General features: G+C 41.1%; 1 protein-coding gene across 1 annotated transcript in view; it reads right to left on the bottom strand.

Moving 5' to 3' along the window:
• The window catches only part of RAPGEF6 (Rap guanine nucleotide exchange factor 6), an 822,369-nt gene that overhangs the window by 592,707 nt on the left and 209,044 nt on the right, over positions 1-20,618 (bottom strand). The window contains 1 exon segment of the mRNA XM_069201702.1: positions 9,628-9,711. Coding sequence (XP_069057803.1) covers positions 9,628-9,711 — 84 coding nt within the window.

The following is a 20,618-nucleotide window of genomic DNA, read 5'->3' as shown; positions in this document are numbered from 1 at the left end:
GTAGCTGGACGTTGATCTATATGGGAGTGAGAGTATATATTTTATATTTATTATCTCTGATAAAAACAAAGTTTAAAGTGGTATTTCAGTTAGGTGAGAATGTCAGTTAAAGTGTTACATTTTCATCTCTAAAACCTACAGTTACAGTTAAACTGGAGAAGCTAACCGGCACCCCCTGTCATGCACACTGATGTCATCAGTTATGTAATTTCAGGTGTCGCAATGATATCATCAATGATGCTGTAGAACATGTCATGAGTGATGTAACAATATGAGAGGTTATAAGTACTGCATGGAGGCAGCAAGAGGTATAGTTACTTCTGGTTTTCTTCTGGTGCTAAAATGTTAACTTTCTATACTGTAAAGTGATTTAAAAAAAAAAAAAATCAACTTTTTAGCACAACTGTATTTTCTGTGATTATCTTCTCTTCTTAAAACTGGTGAAGAAGGCTTTATGTGTAAGGTTTTTTTCTCTCTTCAAATGTCGATAGGCTCACACGAGAGATGACTGATTATTACATTTAGCTTGAAAAAACGTATTTTCTTGCATTTGTAGTAGTTAGAAAACACAAGCTTGGGTAGTTTTTGAGTTGTTATAGAAAAAGTATTTAAGTACTTATGGGGACACGGAGGGTTTGCGTACCCCAGAGATCTCAAAATAGGATCTGATTGGCTGCCACAACTTATTCCAGGAGTCTGAGTCCCTAGATAAAGATGAAAAAAAGAATGGGGTAGGGTTGGAATACCCTGACCTCCTACTGGTCCAAAGATGTTTTTTTCCTCAATTTTGTTGGGAAACTGTGGAGGATCCGTGGATGCAAGCAAAACTGGAGGGGAAAAAAGGAGCACAGTTGCACGCACTTGCTTTTCTTCGCCCCACCTCCCTAGGTGTGCTATGCCCCAAGCAGGCGGAGAATACCTTATTTATTAAAGGTGAGGGGGCGCATGAGGGCAACCTTGCTAGGTCAATATGAACCCCAAGGACCTTATCCCCCAGGGCCCAGCCAATTGTAAAAATGGGGAGGGAGGGTGCACGAGGCACCCCTCCTGGCCAGATTTCAGCCTGAGGGACCCTCTCCTCCGGGGCCCGGCCCTGGAACAAATGGGGAATTTTTGCCCCAATACCCCGTGGATCCCAACAATCATGTAGTGGGTGACCTGGGTGGGCTCCAGGGCACCCACACTATAATGGCTAGGAGACCGAGGGCTAATTGTAGCCAAGGGAGGGAGGCTGCGTGCCACTAAAATTAATAATTAAATAGGCCCTGGGGGATGGGGTCACCAGGGTCAAATACTGGTCCAGGGAGGGGGGACTACATGCCCCCTCCCCATTCTTAATATGGCCGGACACCAAGAGATGTGATACCCAGGGCTAGAAATAAGCCATGGAAGGTGGGCAGCCTACGCCCCTCCCCAATTACAATATGTTGGGCCCAGGAGATGGGTCCCTGGAGCCAGAAATCAGCCCGGGGAGGGTAGCTACGTGCCCCACTCCCCATTTACATGGCATTTACTGCCTGCAGGGATTTGGCAGCAGGGCCTGGCTGCAGTTATATATTTATAGTTTAACTTTAGGCCACAAGTTATAGCTTATATAAGTAAGTATAAATATAACTGGTGAGTTTCTATGGTTTTGTGCATGTAAAATCTGAACCTAACTATAACATCCTTGTAACCTTTGTTTTTTTTAGTGAATTTCTATGTTTTTGTTAACTCAACTTCTTAACTACAAAGTCCCTATAACCTTTGTTTTTTTTCAGTGAATTTCTAAGTTTTTTTTTTTATGTTAGTAATATTTATATAAATATTATTTAAGTATCAACAGTGAAGTAATTAAAAATGAACTATTACTATAACTAAAGAGAAAGTAATGAGGTTATTTAACATAATTGTTAATACAAACCTACGTATTTAGAGCTTTAATTATTAAAAGTAATCAGCATTCCAAAGAATGCGTGTCTGGGAAATGCAATTTTATTTTCCCTCTACCTTGCACAACGTACTTTGACACATGTTATAATTTTGTAGAGAGTGTGAACGTTCCCCAATGGGCGCTCCTTCCCTTCATATCAACTCATAGCCCAAGAGGCCTAGTGAAGCTGCGTGCTGCAGACTGGACTATAATTAGGCCCGCATCACCAGGTGCGTGGATTGAGCCCATTTACATTTTCCCCCTCCCAGTGTCTTTTGCAGAAAATATGCCAAAACACATCACGTCTCGCAGTACAGGGGGTCAAGGTGAGCTCAGCAGAAGAGCAGTGCTTTCAAATGCCTGTCACCGAGACCTCGCAGAAGCAGGGCTAATGCTCTGCAGCAATTACACCCAATAAATCAGGAGATACAGCGAGGAACTGAGCAGAGAAAATGTTTAAGACCAGTGTGAGCTCTTTTTTTTTTGTTGTCCTCATTCACCCTAGGCCTTATATAAACCTCCTTTTCTTTTCAACCAAGACGAGAAGAGTTTTCCTTGGCCAGGGGTTGCTCTTTCCTCTCAAACAATCCTCAGACTGTCCCAGTTCCAGTAGGATTTCAGAGCAAGATATAAAATCATTGGACCAATAACAGAAATACACTTTCATTCAGTAATACTTAACAAAAAAATAATTTTTTATCTCAATGTCTTGATTTCCAATTCAATAATGGTGCCCAAAAGTTCCCCCACGCCCTGTCCCGCCCCCGTCATTTGATCCAGTTCTGCAGTGCAAAAAAGGTCCTTCAGCCAATCTGAGTGGCCTGGAGGGGTCTTTGAAACCCATTTTCTGCATATTTCCCGCCTCCCCAACAGTATTGCGTAAAATATAAGCTTCTTATCTACCACTATGTCTCGATCAGACCGTCCCTGCTGATCTTGATACTGACCAAAGATTATTAACTGGAGAGAAGCTTCAATTTTCCTGTCTAATATACTCGAGATTGTTTCACACACTCCTTCCCAAAAATGTTGAATATCAGAACATTCCCAAAACATATGAATGTCAGTTGCCTGGATTAACCCACACTTTGGACATCTTGCCTCCTGCCCTCCTCTCATTTTAGATAATTTCTCCGGGGAAATATAAACTCTATGTATCGTGAAATAATGATTTTTCCTAAGAGTAGCCGGTTTCACAGTACAAAAAAGCATTTTTAGTGACTCTTCCCACCAGCTCTTAACTTCCTCCTCTGAAAAAAACTTCCTCCACAACTCACTGGGAAGCCAGTGTGAGCGCTTTGTCACAGAAACCCAGCTTGTGGGCTTCACACTTGTGAAATACTTGTTCAGTTTTACGAACATGGGATTCGTTCAGCTGTATTATTAAACCAGAGGCCTTACACTGCATAGCAATGGTGTGAAAACATGCAGCCCCTACCTTGCGCTTCATGCAGATGGCATGAGGCTGACAATATGCGCTAACACAGCTATTCAAACTGAAGGCCAATTGTTTTTTACATTTTACTTTTTTCCATGAATAAAATAGGCCTGACTAGCACATAGTTTGCAATTATTTGACGGAAATAATGTCACCCTGCCCCACAGAGAAAGCCTAGTCTTATAGTGAAGGTGAAATGAAAGATGCTCCAATAGCAGACTTTGGAAAGAATTTCTCACCATGTGAAGTATTATGCAGAGCACAAACCTCTCATCACGGGTGGTAGTCACAGCCTTGTTTTTAGGTCTCGCCTACACATTGCATATATTACGCTGCAAGACGTATTGTTTACAATTCAGCGGGCTTACAACCCGCCCACAGTATACCATTAGTTGTTTTTGTTGTCAGTCATTTGCAATATTTCAATTGCTTTGATCCAGTAGGCTTCCCTTTCTTTCTTGTTATAACTCATCCTGGAGCATGGACTAAGTACATGTGTTCTTCCTTACTTTTGTTCTTTCTCATCATTTTTCAACGCACCATTTAAAAAAAAATGTATAAGCATTTGCTATTATTAGTGGATGTGTAATGTGCTTTCATACTTTTAATACAGGCATATATGGCCAATTTATGCTGCTTTCACCCTGACACTTTAGTACTTACAACCACAACTATACACTCTAAGTCACTCCACTCTACGTTGCTCCATGGCACTCTTTGCCACTCTACACTATTCTTTGCCACCCCACTCAATGCCACTTCATGCCAAGCAATGTCACTCTATATGACAAAATGCCACTCTGCGTCACTATGTCATGCCATTCCATACACCACTCTACTACACTATAAGCCACTCGCTGCCCTTTGCCACCCTACTGTAAGCCACTCCACACTACAGGCTACACCACTAATTTTTAGCCATGCTAAACAGCAGCCATGCTGTTGTACAGCATGGCTAGAAGACATTGCCAAAATAATAGCTATTACACAAGCAGGAATATTGGCTTTATCAATACTTGTTAAGGTCTGCTTCAGTGAGTCCCTACAGAGATTCAACATTGGACTGTAATATATTTTGCTACAAAAACAGCAGAAAAAGTAAATATGCAACTGTTACAATCATATCTGATTGTTTGACGGAAATGTCTGCAATATTTACAAGAATTTGTGCAAATCTATTTTAATATTTTCTAATACTTCGAACAACACCAAAGGTGAAGTATAACTGGAATTTTAATACATGGAATGCAGAATAGTATTATAATAAGACATGTCGGCGCTCTTATGCAAAATTAAAATCCAACTTCGAGACGGACATTAAGTCACAGGCAATCCTAATGCATGCCTAATGCATGGAACTTTGCATTTCATAGTAAATGCATTGAGTTTGCTCAGGTAAATGGCATCAATAAATGCTAAACATACTTGTGGATTTCTGTAGGGTAATTTTGACTACTAAAGAAATCGAAGGGATGTCGTGCAAGTTGGTCATTATAGAGCAATCAATCCCTGATGGATGTTGCATTAGAAAATGTGTTGCAGATTCTGCATCTATGTGAAATCAGTTCACAATCTGTAAGCAACGATATGCATGCACCACACCAAAAACATAATAAAGTTGCACTCTTAAACAAAATACCATCAAGACATTTTCTCAGCACGCAAAAGAAAAAACAAGTAATTGAGCTGCACAAGTTTTAGATTTTTGTTAAAAACTCTGGCATAATCAGCAGTTCACTGGAGTCGAAGACCTCTCACACACACAGCTCAATGCCCATATGTTTTTCAAGGAAGTACTCCAGACTCAAAGAAAACAATTCCATATACATGACAGAAAGTGTCAATGCATACAATTGCAACACTGAATGGGTTGAAAGAATGTCAGTAATGAAAGAGTAACTTGCCTTCGGTAACGCCTTATCTTGTAGAGACAATATTTAGTTGCAGGTTCCTTACCTTTGAATTTCCCCAAGCCTTCAGACTGTATCCGGAGATATTTTGTAAGCAGTATGCCTGTGTGCCGTCAGGTGGCGTCGATCGGCTCCACATCAGTTCCTATATAGGTGCCACCCTGGCACTATGTCAGTTTCTTTTCATGACTTTCCAAGCCAGAAGCGCAGAGCCATGAAAAACAATGACTACTGGTGAATCAAAACTAACGACCTGAAAGGGGAGCCCCTGCTCCTAGAAATCAGTTTGCAAAACAGGGAGGATTGTTAAGGAATCTGCAACTAAATATTGTCTCTACCAGATGAGACGTTACCAAAAGCAAGTAACTTGTTCATCCGATAGAGACTTCTAGTTGCAGATTAATTACCTTTCAATAGATACGCAAGCAATACCATCCCCTGGGTGGGTCTGCGGACCAAGGTCATACTAGAAAGTACTGCAGGACCGAACTGGCAAAAGGACCTGTTCCTACGGACCTGACTGTCTAGGATGTAGTGTTGCATAAACGTGTAAAGAGATGCTCATGCTGTCGCCTGAAAAATGTCAACGACTGCAACTCTGCATGCTAACGCAGTGGTTGCAGCTGTAGCTCGGGTAGAATAAGCACGTAAACCTTCAGGGAGTTGCTTTTTGGGCAGTACGTAGCAGATAATGCGGAGTACGACCCATCTGGAGATGGTCTGCCTCTGCACTGCCTGACCTTTCTTTGCACCCACAAAAACGACAAAGAGTTGATCATCCACCCAGAACTCTTTGGTACGATCAAGGTAGAATGCCAAAGCTCTTTTTGGGTCCAAGCAGAGGAATCTCTCCTCTTCCTTAGAAGGATGTGGGGGGTACGTAAAAATTAGGCAAGGTGATGGATTGGCCTACATGAAAGGGCGTAACCACTTTTAGCAAAAAGGAGGCCCTAAGGCCAAGCACCAGGTTGTCAGGATAGATGGAAAGGTAGGGTGGCTTAGATGACAAAAGAGGCAGCTCACTCAACCTGCAGGCAAATGGAATGGCCACCAGGAAGGCTGCTTTCAAAGTGAGAAGACTGAGAGGACAATTGTGGAAAGGCTTGAAAGGAGCGCACTTCAGGAATGTCAAAACCAAATTCCACTGGGGCATAATGAATGGGAATGGAGGAAAAAAGATGTGTAATACCATCGAGAAACCTGTAAGGGTATTAAACAAAGAAGGTGGACCAGGCAATCTCAAAACGCTAAAATAACAGACAAATAACCTTTAAGAGTGCCAACAGCAGAGCCCTGCAATTGTAATTTCATACTCATTTGTAATATTATGAATTTCTGGTGGTTGCCTTGTGGAAAAGCTTATGTTCATGACAGCAGGTCTGAGTTGGTGATAAGACAAGGATGAAACGTGGTTCATTGGGAAAAGTTATGTTTGATGCCTTAGATCTGAGTGGATTATTATGAAAATGTGAAACCAAGGCAAAAGAAGCCAAGCTTTTTTATTATGAAAACCATGTGTTAAAGACACAAGTATTTTAAACGTGGATTGATGTGACACTATGTTAAAGCCTGTAGACAGATATTTTCTTAGTCCTTCTTTGAAAGGGTTGTATAGTTTTTTGCCAACTTTAATTTTGCACATACTTTGTTAATCTTAAAAGAGTGTACTTCTTCATTATCCAGTAGGAACGCTTAGGCTAAATACAACATATGGTTATGGTGATGAGCCAATGATAAAGGCTATAGGCCTGATTGTTCAACAGTAAACTATGTCATAGGTCCAATTTGTTTACAATTAAAAATTACATTAACAGCAGTACTGTTTTGTGAAAAAGATATGTTAATGACCATAGGCTTGATTGATATTACACAATGTTAATTCATTTAGACAGACATTGTGCTACATGGAATCCCAGATAACTGTAGTAAACAACAACACTGGAGTTAGTTACTTAATTTGAAAAACCCCAACAAGCTATTGCACAGTGATAATCCTTGTTAGACACTCCTAGGAGAGCTGGGCAGGTGTATTCATAATGGTATGCATGTATTTATGTGTGTGTATATTAAAGTACTTTTCATCTTACTTTAACTTTTAGCTGGCTGATGGGCCTGTGTAGTAAAATAAAATAAAAACCATATACATGTTATATAAAGAGAGGTATAAAAAAAGGCTGAAACCCACTTCAGATATTGTTCTGTTTGAGTGTCATTTACAATCTAATTCTGCCCCTCATGGCAGTGCGGGGCAATGGGTCAGCCCACTTTAGACACCAGCTCGGTTGCACTGTAGGTGATAGCATTTTGCCCGATCACATGTACACATCCACTTGAAAATGAATATGTTTCAGAGCCAGGCCTGGTGCGCAAGTCTTCTACTTTTCCATTTTCACATTATAGGTGCCTCCTCATTCTTTGCCTTTTTTCATTTTCTGTGTTTGCTTTTATTTATTAGCTAGCTGCTAGGTCACTAACTTATTGTTCACTTCATATGCATTTATTCCAGGGCATCACATTGGAACAGTATCACACTTCCTGTATCACTGTTTGACAGTCCAAAACGGCCGCCAAGCTTCGTAGCAATACCAGTCACCTTTGATCAGTAAAATGATACACTATGCACAATACTATTCTAAGATGGCCGGTCAATGTCTGTTTAATGTTTTACTTTCCCTTGATTGAAAGCACATATTTCACATGTTTGTGAAGTGACATTTTTTAATTTTTAATTTTGAATGGGTGAGCACAAGAATGCGTGACACTGCAAGTATTTGAGTTACTGAGTGTGTAAATATGCGAGTGACATGAAAAGCCACTTTGTTAAGCACCAGATCTAATAGCATTGTCAATGCTTGCTCTAATTGAGCTGCCAAACCTACTCTTGCACTAGCCCACTGGCCCCATGTCGCCTGACTCCACTTTATGATCAACATACATTGCATTCCACATCACAAATACTCTTGCTCTTACCCAACGTTAATTGGCTTTCACTTGTAATACCTTAGTTTAAAAGCCTCACAATTCCCATTAATATATTGCCATGTTTAGTTCTTAAAATCAGACTTAAGCACTTTCCTTTAAGTCTTCCAATTATCTTCTGCCTATTTACCTTTTTATTTCACTTCATGTTCTAGGTTTTCGTCACATATTTCATAAACCTCTGTAGAGCGCTGTGAGGCATGTACACTACAAAGTGCTAATAAATCAACAAAACAGTGTCCATCATTTGAAATCACATTTGTGTGTAAAAGTTTTTTTTTCTAACAGTACAGTGAAAACAGTCTACACTGAGCTTCACTTTCTTGACCACCTCCTCTGTTACAGTAACAGCAGTGCTGGATGCTCAAGACTGTTACTGTTACCACTTCTGCACTGATGCAAGATCCCACGCCCACTACGCATTAGCGTTACCCTAGTACGTTTCCCCCTGCGCGCTGGGAGGCTCTCTAGGACCTTTATCCACTGGCTGGTTAGTAACATACCTGAGATCGGGAATTATGTGGCAACAGCACTATGGTGAGTTCCATAAGCAATGAGACATACAAGAGCAATTCATGACATAGGAATGCTTGAAGACGCCCTTTCCCGCACAATCGCAGGCGGTTCCACAAGAACCACTAACATGTGAGCTCTTACATACCTTGCACACATTTGGACCGGGCCTTAAACTAGTTTGGTTGCTTTTTTGCACCAAATTGCAGCCCATCGAAAAAGAGTTATAAATGCTCAGAGACTAGTGGACAACTGTGACATGAAGATTACTTAAAGACAAGGAGTGGCAAAGGGCGTTACAATATCCCCACAAAGTACCACATAACTCCAAGCTTCAGATGATACCATTTTATGTCTTATACAGAGCATATTTTACCCCAGTTAGAATCGTCTCTATACATGGGTGTTTACCTATGCATGGGAGGGCAGATGTGGAATTTTAGACTTGTTAGTTTACTACAGTGTTGAGATATATTTTTTCTTCTAATGTTTAAGACATGTTCCAACAATAACAATGTTCGGAATCTCTGGAGAAACATGAGAATATTTTAATCTACACCTATAAAAAAAAAGTGTGGCACTGCTTTCAATATTGTACCTTTGTACCTCATGTGCTGGTCTGCGCTGAGAAGTGGTATAACCTTGATTGACTTGTTGTACATGCTGATGTCAATACAAATTATGATTGAAAAAAATACAGACACAGCAGCCTAAGTGTCATAACAATTGTGTTAATTCAGTACGGGTACAAAAGAATGGCAACAGTTCTCTAAAACATTTTCTTTCAGCCATGCAATAAAACACTTATCAATATCTGAATTTACTGAACAACATTTTTGCTAAGAGCTTCGCACAGTCACATTATCACCACATACCTGCGTGGAGGTAAAAACATCGAGTCCTTCATGAGCACAGAGCCAGAAAGAAGAATATACCAGCATCTTGCTAGGCTTTCTGAGCTAGATAAACAAAACATGAAAAGTGTAAACATGTTTGTAATACCCATATAAGCAAATATTAATGTGTAAACATACATACATTTATAATGTCTGGTGAAGGTAAGGAGAATTGAGGAGGCAAACACTGTCAGCATGTCACTAATAAATTCCATTTTCTATAGGTCTTCCTTATAAGCTTAAATATGTTTAGGTCTGGCTTAGATCCAGTCAACCCTAGATTGCTTGTCTATTTATCTGGACTATTTCCTAACATTAATGTATTATGTTAAAAAAAATCACATACTTGAGGTGTTGTGCTGGTAGTTGCCTGCTTATAATGGCTATGCCTGCTTATAATGGCTCTCGAGAATGTACTACTTCACGCTGTCAGACCCTTCTCCAAAGCAAACAAATGGAACATAGGACAATGTTCATTAATCACACTGATCTATGACTGACCCCATCTGACTCACAGGCTTTGTACAGCTTATAACCCAACAAAAAGACCCTGCACAATCGTAAATTCTCATAACCTTATTAGCAGTCTCAGGCCACACATCTAGGTTTCTTTGATCATGCAGGATTGTCATTCCTGAATCCAGATTTCTACCACAGAAAACACACCATACCTGGAGTCTAGAAGAGGGAGAGGTCAAGGAGACAGCTTAGATAACGGCAAACACTTGCCAAGCCAACAGGCTTAGCTTGCAAAGGCAAGACGTTTCAGGCACAGTACATGGCATTCTCGATCGTAACATACTATTGGGTACAAAACAAGGAATGGCTAAATGTCTGAAACATACCATTAAGCCCTTGGCAACCACAGGTATCCTTCAACAGACTCAGTACCTAATACTCCTGATAATGATTTGCAAAATGAAGTCCCAAGTACAGAAACATGGAGAAATTTACATCTGCACCTATTCACTAAAAAAACTAATCAAATATATCAACTATTTTTTAGCTGCATTAACAATGAAAATGTAATTGAAACATGGAACTTATTTTTTATTGACAAATAAAATCCTTTGCAGTCTCTGAATTACAATATGTGGATGTTAATCGTAATGCCCAGGAATAGAAAAAGTGCTGCATTGAGGAAAACAACAATGTAATGGGTGGATTATCTGAATTAATCTCGGCCACTGGTAATTTATCTGAACCACAATTCAGTCCACCATACCAGCTTGCAGAGGAATCAGTAGTATTCAAAACAGTCTTAGTACTGACCCATGAGAATCATAGGATTGTTCATAGCCTCTATGAAGAAACTTGTTGGTCTTTCTGCATCTTTTAAATTTCACTACTAATTTTTCACGTTTTAAGACTATGGATGGAATTTCTACAGTGGACTGCCTAGAGCAGGCTTCAACTTCACATCTTTTTCCAGTTCTACCACCTGACTATTGCACTTGTTCCTGTTGAATTTAATGCGTAGCAGGTACAAAGCCGTTTTCTTCTGCTTAAGCTATTTAAGTTTTCTCACCACCCCTCTGATACAATTATAGATCTATGCAAACCCTTAATCTTGTTCAAAACCACAGGTTGATCCAATCCAAGCCTATTCTTCACATACTCTACCAATGTAACCTTCTTCCGAGCTCAATCTACAAAATGTGTAATGTTGCACGGCATTAAGGAAAATGCTCACACGTAAAACATGCTAATTAATGTGGCACAATGCAGCACTGTTTTAAAGTTACACTAGTTGAGGCCGACAGCATGGCAAGATCCAATGCAGCAAAAGAATCCTTAGGGTCAGCTGCGAAATAAGCAGCCCCAAAGCAATGGGTACACACTATCTTCACAGTACTATAGACTGATAATGGAAACTACTTTTTGAATGCATTTTAACACCAAAGTGTGGTAAACTGCAAACCAGAGTTAGCCACAGTACCACTGAGGTGGGGGTCAGTGCAAGTTGCCATCCATGGGGGCTCAACACTGCCACTGTGGGGTTCACACCAGCATACTTGCCAAATTGGATAATCTGTGCTGTGTGTGAGAAGAGGTGGAGCCATTAGACTGTCACCACCCAAGAAAATGTAGATAGTAATTATAGGGGGACATGGTCATAGAGAGGGGGTACACAAGTGCTGCACAGCGACTCCCACATCCCACCCATCCCAAAAATTAAAGGTTTTGATGCAGCCTCAAGACCTGCATACCAAGAAAATAGTTTCACTGTGGGCAAGGCAGGGGTACTTTTGTGTGGTTACTACTATGGGTGTGGGTGACTTCCCACACAGTCTGGAACCTGTCAGCCTAACTCCTGGATAGTCCGCAGTGCCTCACCCAAACCTAGAAAATAAAGGTGATGTGACAACCTAAACATGACACTCTGACTTTGCAGGGAAGTTGTGGTAAACTGATCATACCCCTTTTGCTCAGTTACAAAGACCTACACATTCCAAAGCAGAAGCAAAGATGCATTTCAATGCATTTATTGTAGCAACAGCATCCAATTATAAAAAGGATGAGCTACAATAATAAGGAAGATGAAACCTAAAACAGTGATCATCATTACACTTAGGGTAAAGAAGATAAACAACTCCACCATCTTTGTATGATCCTAAAAACCTAAATAATTCCTACATACACCCTATACTTAAAATATGAGAGCATAGCAGAGGTAACACTTCTGCCAATCCCTGTCTAAGACAAGGGTCTGCCTGTTGTCTTGATGGCAATCCTCTCAGTTGGCAGAAGAGTCAGAGCCAGGATCAGCGAAGCTGTCAATAGAATGGTGCATGTCACAGGACAGCCTTTACTGGAATGCCCTCTGCCCCCCTTCTGTCTATGTGGTGTTTTTATAACAAATCCCACAATGTTCTAGAAACAGGCCTGATGTGATAATATGTCTAAAAAATGGGGGCTGGTTCCTGAGCTCCTGGAGCGACAATACAAGTTAAAATATCATATACTGAACATTACAACCTTGAACAGGGCATAAAGCGAAATGCGTGCAAAGGGCAGATAAAATGTGCAGTACTAACAATCATGTCTTCTCAGAAAAAGCAAGCAGCTGATTAAAATAGAAAAACAACAAGCTGAAAGCTGGCTGTGCTAAAAAATAAAAACAATGAAATGAATAAAACATGCCTATACGTTAAAGGCAAAGGCTACAGGCCTAATGCTAAAATAATGGTGTCTAACCCAGGCACTTAGGAGAACCCACAACAGGAGGGACTTCAAGAGGGAAGGTTCTAGAGTGACGAGCAAAACTTTCAGCCAACCATCACCTGGCTCACCATGGAGAGGGTGGGGTCAAGGAGAAAGCTGGACTTAGAGCCCAGCACTGTCTGAGCAGACCCACAATCTCTTCCCAAACCAAATTACAAATGCTTCTGAGGCTACCAACAACATCCTGGGGAGGTTGTAAAATCCCTCATGGATTTAGACAGTGCAGTGTCTCCATGAATTAGCTGAAAATCTACTCTCTGCAGGGGCTCATTGTGCACACACCCTGTGATGATATCTATTTACATGAAAAGAGCAGATATGGCGTGACACAGTGGTGCCTTATGAGTTTGCAAGTCTGTCCAGTGAGAGGACAGGGGAAGCTGCCAACTATAACCATGTCAAGTTTGAACGTGAATAACAAGTATATTTATTTAACCAGCATTAGCAAATCCGAAAGGTCTACTTTTCCATGGCACTATTCCTCCTGGTTTTAGCAATGCTTTTTGGCAATGCTGTACTGCATTACAGTACATGCTGTACTGCACTGCAGTACACGCTGTACTTCATCTGCAAGATACTGCAGGTGAAGAACAGCAATAGAAAAAAATGATGCAGAATATGCATATATGCATCCATCATTGCACATGCTTTCATGATGCTAAGACAGTACTAATGTGATGACAATCACAAACATGCTTCACTAGGCACGTGCATGTATTTTTTTTGATGAAGCAGCCATTTTGTTTTGGTTTTAATTTACCGTTTCAAGATGGCAGACATCAATCTAGGAGCAGTGTATTACAAAAGTATAGAGGAAGTGTGCCATGCATTTTTATTTTTATTTGTACTTATGAAGGAGAGGCCCAGTATCAAAACTGTAGCTGAGGGATCCTCCAAAAAAGATTTCTAAAAATAAAACATGACAGAGACAATGTTAGGAGGGGGAGGAGGAAAGTAATCATGAATGAGGAACAGGAGTAGTGGGGGCAGGAGGAATTGGGGGGGGACAAAAGCGCTGAGGCGGTGTAAATTAAAATAAAAACCAATAAATGCCAAATGGGAAGGGGCAAAGAAAGAAACAGATGAGCTTTGGGGGAAGAAACATGAAATCACAGGAGGATTATATTTGTGAAGGCGAAACAGCACACAGGGAGGGGAAGCAACAAAAAGAATGTGTTGTAATCAGCTGAGGAGACACCGAGGTGAGCGTTTTCTGTGTCATTTATTAAAATATCCAAAGTATATTTCAAGCGCTGCGGTCGCGTCTGCCCAGCTGCTTCGCCTCCGTTTTCCTCTCTCGCCGCATCTAACCGTCCTCCCACCGCGCGAGCACCCCGCAGACGCGACCGAGGCAGCTCGGGTTCGGCACGCAGCAGCGCGCACCGAACCTGGGCACAACATATTATCTCCTTTTTTTTTTTTTTTTTTTAACAAAAGACTACTTACAAAAATTAAAACAAAACATAACTGCATTGGATAATCTATGGTTAACTTAACATTTAACAATTACATCAAACAACCACTTACAAAAATTAAAACAAAACATAACTGCATTGGATAACCTATGCTTAACTTAACATTTGACAATTACATCAGTGTATCCATGAGATTTAAAAAAAAAAACATAACACATTCTTGCTAAATACTATGATATTCCCTAAGTTTGATCGGAACCCGTTTCTCACGAACAGACCTCCTCAAGGTGTCGGGTTCCAACAAATGATAGTCTAACACCTTGCGTTCCCGATGAACACCCTCTGACCCAGAGGAGTCACATCCTTCTGACCCAGAGGAGTCACATCCTTCCTCACCACGGTGACTGACATCTTTAACCTTAACAACCTTCACCATATTCCACCACTGACCCCCCTCAACCATGATGGCATTACCACATACTCTCTTCAACCTCATAGGAGAACCATAGCAAGCTTCTCCTTTCTTAACAAATGTCTGTAACTTGACGCGAACCAGATCTCCAGGTTGGAAAGAGAGTTTTCTTGTAGAATTCTGCAGGTCATACCTAGCTTTTACCTTTTCTTGATTTTTTTTTACTTCACACCACACCCCGTCCTTGTTCACAAAATCAGACATCTTACCAGAGACTGCTCTGGCCAACCACGCTGGAAACAGTCTTGAGACGCTACGTCTTCCTTTAAGCAGTTCAAAAGGGGAAATTTTTGTCACCGAATGTGGAGCGGTGCGGTAAAACCACAACATCGAATTGACTGATTCTTCCACATCCAGCTTACTCGCTTTGGCCTATTTGATACACTCCACAACCACCCTATTCATTCTCTCTACTAAACCATTCGTTTGAGGATGGTATAGAGAACTTTTCAAATGTTTCACACCAGATTCTTTCAGAAACCTTTCCATGTCATAACTCACAAACTGCACACCATTATCGGAAATCAAGGTTTCCGGAAAACCTTTCCTCCAAAAGATCTCTTTGAGAAACTGAATAGCACTACCAGCCGTAGGCTTTGCAAAAAAACGCACTTCTGGCCACTTACTGAAATAATCCATTAAAACAAAAGCATAACGCATCTGGCTGGGGAGAAAATTGAAAGGTCCAACCATATCGACCCCAACTTTGACCCAAGCCTTGTCCGGTAACGAAATGGGTTGTAATGGAGGTTTTGAAATCTTCAATCCTTTCTCTGCACCATTACACACCACACACCTACCAACCACTCTTTCTACATCCTTGTCCATCGATGGCCACCAAAAGTGTGCTCTAATACGTCTCTTAGTCATAGTGGCACCAAGATGACCCTCATGAGCATGGTCCACCAACCTTGTACGAATCTAACACGGGGGAACACATTTATCATTCCTCAAAATGATACATTTTTCAATTGACAACTCATCTCCCACCTTGACATATGGCTGAACTTCAGGATTCACATTTCTTTCTTTAGGCCAGCCATTGATTATATGCTGCTTAACAATGGACAACACCTCATCACTGCTTTCAGCCTCCCTCCACACAGTCTCCGTGCACACCTTGGATTCATCAGCATCAATTGCAGCTATGAAACAATCTTCCACATCATCCTCCCAATCGAGTTTACTTTCTTCACTTATAGGTAGACGAGATAGAAAATTTGCTGTGAAATTATCTTTCCCCGGAATATACTTGACCTGAAAGTCATACTGCAACAATTTTGTGGTGAGGCGTGCAATACGAGGGGTTGTATAGTTAATTTTATCCCCATTCAAGATGTAAACCAACGGTTTATGATCTGTTTGAATTACATATTTTCTGCCCCATACATAACTCCTAAATTTCTCACTAGCCAAATAGCATGCTAGCAACTCTTTTTCAATCACCGAATAATTCAGTTCAGGATCACGTAAGACTCTAGAAGCATAACTAATAACCTTCTCCTCTTCTCCTAGACCTTGTGACAACACAGCACCCAACCCATACCTACTCGCATCCACCGTAATGGTACACAGTTGGCTAGGATCATAAGGACACAGTGGTCTGGCATCCACCAACTCTCGCTTCATCCTTTCAAAAATGGTTTGACATTCACTGTCCCATTTAAACGGAACTTTGCTTTTGAGCATATTGAACAAAACTTTCATTTTGCTAGCATAGTTGGAAATGAACTTTGAGTAGTATTCACACATGCCAACAAAAGATCGTAACTCATCTTTATCTTTGGGATTAGGGGAATCCACAATCACCTTTACTAACCCCGGACGAGGTGTAATACCTTCCCGAGACACACAATGGCCCAAAAATTCTTTTTTTTTTTTTTTTATAAAATTCACATTTTTCCTTCTTTACACAGACGCCAAAGGACTGAGAGATTTTAAATACTGATCTAATTTTTTCACTGTGATCTCCTAAACCCCTTGTGTGAATCAATACATCATCCTGAAAGATTAAAATACCTTGGATTTCCCCCAAAATTTTGTGCATGATGCGTTGGAAAGCTGATGCAGCAGAAGCCAACCCAAAAGGCATCCTGCAAAACTGGAAAGTGCCAAAGGGTGAATTGAAAGCAGCGTAATGGCGCGGATCCTCTTCCAGTTCAACCTGGTGATATGCAGACGCCAGTTCAATCTTTGAAAACCATACTGAGCCCCTGAGCCGATCAAGTAGATCACTGATCTTGGGTAAAGGATACGAGTCTACCCATATTTCCTTCTTGAGACTCCTGAGATCAACACATAAACGCAGGTCTCCATTGCGTTTACGGGCAACAACCAACGGAGAAAGCCACAAACTGGACTCAATCGGCTCAATTACACCATTCTGTTGAAGCTTGTCCAATTCAGATTTAAGATCTTCTCTCAAACTAAACGGTACTGACCTGACTTTGTGTCTTACAGGAATAGCCTTTATTCTATGTTTGAATCCTGTAATCTTCCCCAAGCCCTGAGCAAAAATACCAGGAAACTCATACTCAAATGGTGTCTTGGGATCGGCACTCTCCACCACCAAAACTTGCTCTTTAGTTCCAGGTTTCAGCACCATGCCAAACAGACCCTGATGATACCACCCCAAAATATTCAAACCCTTATATGCCACATAGATTTTACCAAAAATCTTCCGACCCTGGAACTCCAATCTGTCTTCTATGTAACCTTCTAACTCAATTTTCCTGCCTTCATACGAGACCGGAGACCTATCAGGAGGAAATAACTTTCTGTCACCCCAAGTACTATGGAACAGATCTGATGAAATCATAGTAATGCGAGCACCAGAATCCACCAATAACCGAAGCATTTTATCCCCCACCCAAATATCCACCATGCGATCTATGCATTGGTTATGTTCCTTGATCCCTAATACTTTATCTGTGACCACAACAATCATGTCCTGGAAAGCTTTTACAAAAGATTCTTCTCTATTTTCTTCCCCATCCTCCACTATGCACGTGACATTAGTTTGCTTATTACTAGTGGATTGACAGACTCTAGCAAAATGACCAGTTTTACCACATTTTCTACACGTAAGATTCTTTGCAGGACAAGGCTTGCCATCTTTAAAATGAGGCATGTTTCCACATCTAAAACAGATATTCGAAGATCTAAAAAAAGGATTGTCACTTTTCTTCATATCAGCATTCTTTGCCGCACCCCTTCTTGCAACAACACTGACATGAAGAGAATCAGAGTCCTTCACGGTAGAGCTAGAAGAAAGTTCCATCAACAAGATCTGGGCAAGCTCTACGCTCTTGGCTACTTTGATAGCTTCATCCAACGTTGGATTTCCCATGGTGAGTAATTTCTGCTGAATATGTTTATTTGAACAATGACCAATGAACTGGTCCCTTATAAGTTGATCTTGAAAATCCCGAAATTCACACTTGGAAGCCAATTGTCTTAGAGCACTGACATATGCATCAACATCCTCGCTTTGAAACTGCTGACGCTTGAAGAATTTGTGCCGCAAAACTACCAAACTAGGTAAAACATCAAATCTTGTGGACAACTTTTTGGTAGTCATCAAATATTCATCCAGTTCTTCTTCATCCAATTGCGGTAGCTCAGGTAAGTGTTTGAAAATCTCTCTCCCTTCATATCCCAATGAATGTAAAAGCAAACATTTCTTTCTTTCTGGGCGAAAACGAGAAGCTCCTATGGCTCCCAGATAGGTTTCAAAACCATCAAACCATTGTCTCCATGGAATGGGAGGGGCACCAGTTTCCAAAAAAGGTGGTGGAGGATTGACTGATTGCATTACTAAAGACCAGACGTGGCAATCAAAGTCAATGTGCTGTAAACAACGTAGCAATAATATATTACTGGTGATATATTTCAGTAGAGATTCAAGAATTAAGTAATTCCAAGATGGCGCCTGAAAAGGCCATTCACAGTACCAGTAAATGTACGTTCTATATCATGAAAACAACTGCTGATCCCCAAACCTCCACAGGGAAATACCCAGCATACACTTGTTTCCTTCAGTAAAATGATGTGGAAGACACTCCACACGCAGACTGTGAAAAGGAAAATTGTCTCTATATGCTCTCACCAAACGCGTAGGAAAAAAACCAGCTCGTCGCCACAAAATATATGTTGTAATCAGCTGAGGAGACACAGAGGTGAGCGTTTTCTGTGTCATTTATTAAAATATCCAAAGTATATTTCAAGCACTGCGGTCGCGTCTGCCCAGCTGCTTCGCCTCCGTTTTCCTCTCTCGCCCCATCTAACCGTCCTCCCACCGCGTAAGCACCCCGCAGACGCGACCGAGGCAGCTCGGGTTCGGCACGCAGCCGAACCTGGGCACAACAGAATGTACCTCTCTAATGTAAAGCAACCGAAGGATACAAGTCATCCAATCAAATAAGCAATGCAGTGTAAGCACACAAGCACAACAAGAGAAATAAAAGACAATAAGCTGCAAGCAAATGAAACTGTCAAGAAAGCTGGCCAATGATAAGCAATGGGTTAACCCAAAGACCACTGCAAGTATTGGTATTGTCCGCAATAAGTATTCACCTTTAGGTGAGAGCTAAAACACTTCACAGAGCTGCCGATCTGGCCTTCCATGTCATAACTAGAGCAAATCGACATGTATGCTAGTAATATTAATGGTGAGGATGATAACGCAAAAAAAACAAGGCCGCACTTGCGGAGATTGATTTTGTGGCTGTTCTGGGAAGAGCCCAATTATAGTTAAAAGCACGCTTTAACACAAGGTGGGACTTTGCGTCCTTTAAATAATGCGGCTCGAGGTATCATCAGAAAGTCAAGAAAACATGTAACATTCTGCTCAACATCTAACTGATGAGGCATGATTTACAATGCACAAAAGTATTATTTGTGGACAAACACCTTCAGGTCAAAATGTGTGAACCAGCATGGCAGGTGGCTGAGTCAGCGGGGTCCAGTAATCTCCCTGAGCTACTGAGACTTCACAAGAAAAGCAATGTAGGAAATCTATGGCATAGGGAAAACTATGCTGGCGCAGACATGTTGCAAATAGGTTGCATACAGCTCTTTGAACTGGTGAGCTATTTTTATACTGCCGATTGTTGATTTTTAATTTGCTTCATACTGTGCCTAAATAGCTTTTATGTCCACAGTGTTTCCTGTTTCTGCGGAGAGAGCTATTTAATTCTGCCCCACTTCCTGGGTGAGTAGCCATTTTCGGATTTAGCGGACTAGGTGCTAAACATACGTGCATAAGCACAGTGTTGGTGGGACACGCACAGCCGGCACGCCAAAGGCATGCCTGTCTGCATCTGTCCAAGCCCGACTGTCGCCAGGATCCCTGCTCCTTTTTTATTTAAGGTCGGTCATCTGGCAAGTATTTCTTATACCTCAAAAGTATTGCACGGAATAGGCCCTACAATTACTCACTGCACTAGTCGCATTCCACATTTTCTAGATGGACGATGGCCTGTTAAAATGTAAATTCCATAGTTGTAATGACCCTGCCAGAGTCACGAATGTGAACATTCAGCCAGAAGGGGACTTTCACTTATTCACAAGCAAGTGATACTCTTAGTGATGGAAACAGAATAGTTGTTTATCCCCCTTACCCCCAGACCCCTAACTGCTTTAACAGCATTCTATGCAATATCAGGTCTTTATCTAAGCATGCCACTGAACTCTGGGATCTGCTTTCTTCGTGGTCTCCAGACATAGAATTTCTTACTGTAACCTGAATCAGTTCCTCCTCCTTACCAGCTATCACACTAGCTCTTCCTGACAATTACCACATGCTTAGGCTTAACAAGAGGAATAATGACAGGAGGCAGTATTGCCATTGTTTATAA

Source organism: Pleurodeles waltl, chromosome 7, assembly GCF_031143425.1.
Source record: "Pleurodeles waltl isolate 20211129_DDA chromosome 7, aPleWal1.hap1.20221129, whole genome shotgun sequence".
Taxonomy (NCBI): domain Eukaryota; kingdom Metazoa; phylum Chordata; class Amphibia; order Caudata; family Salamandridae; genus Pleurodeles; species Pleurodeles waltl.
This window is presented reverse-complemented; position numbering and strand designations above follow the sequence as displayed.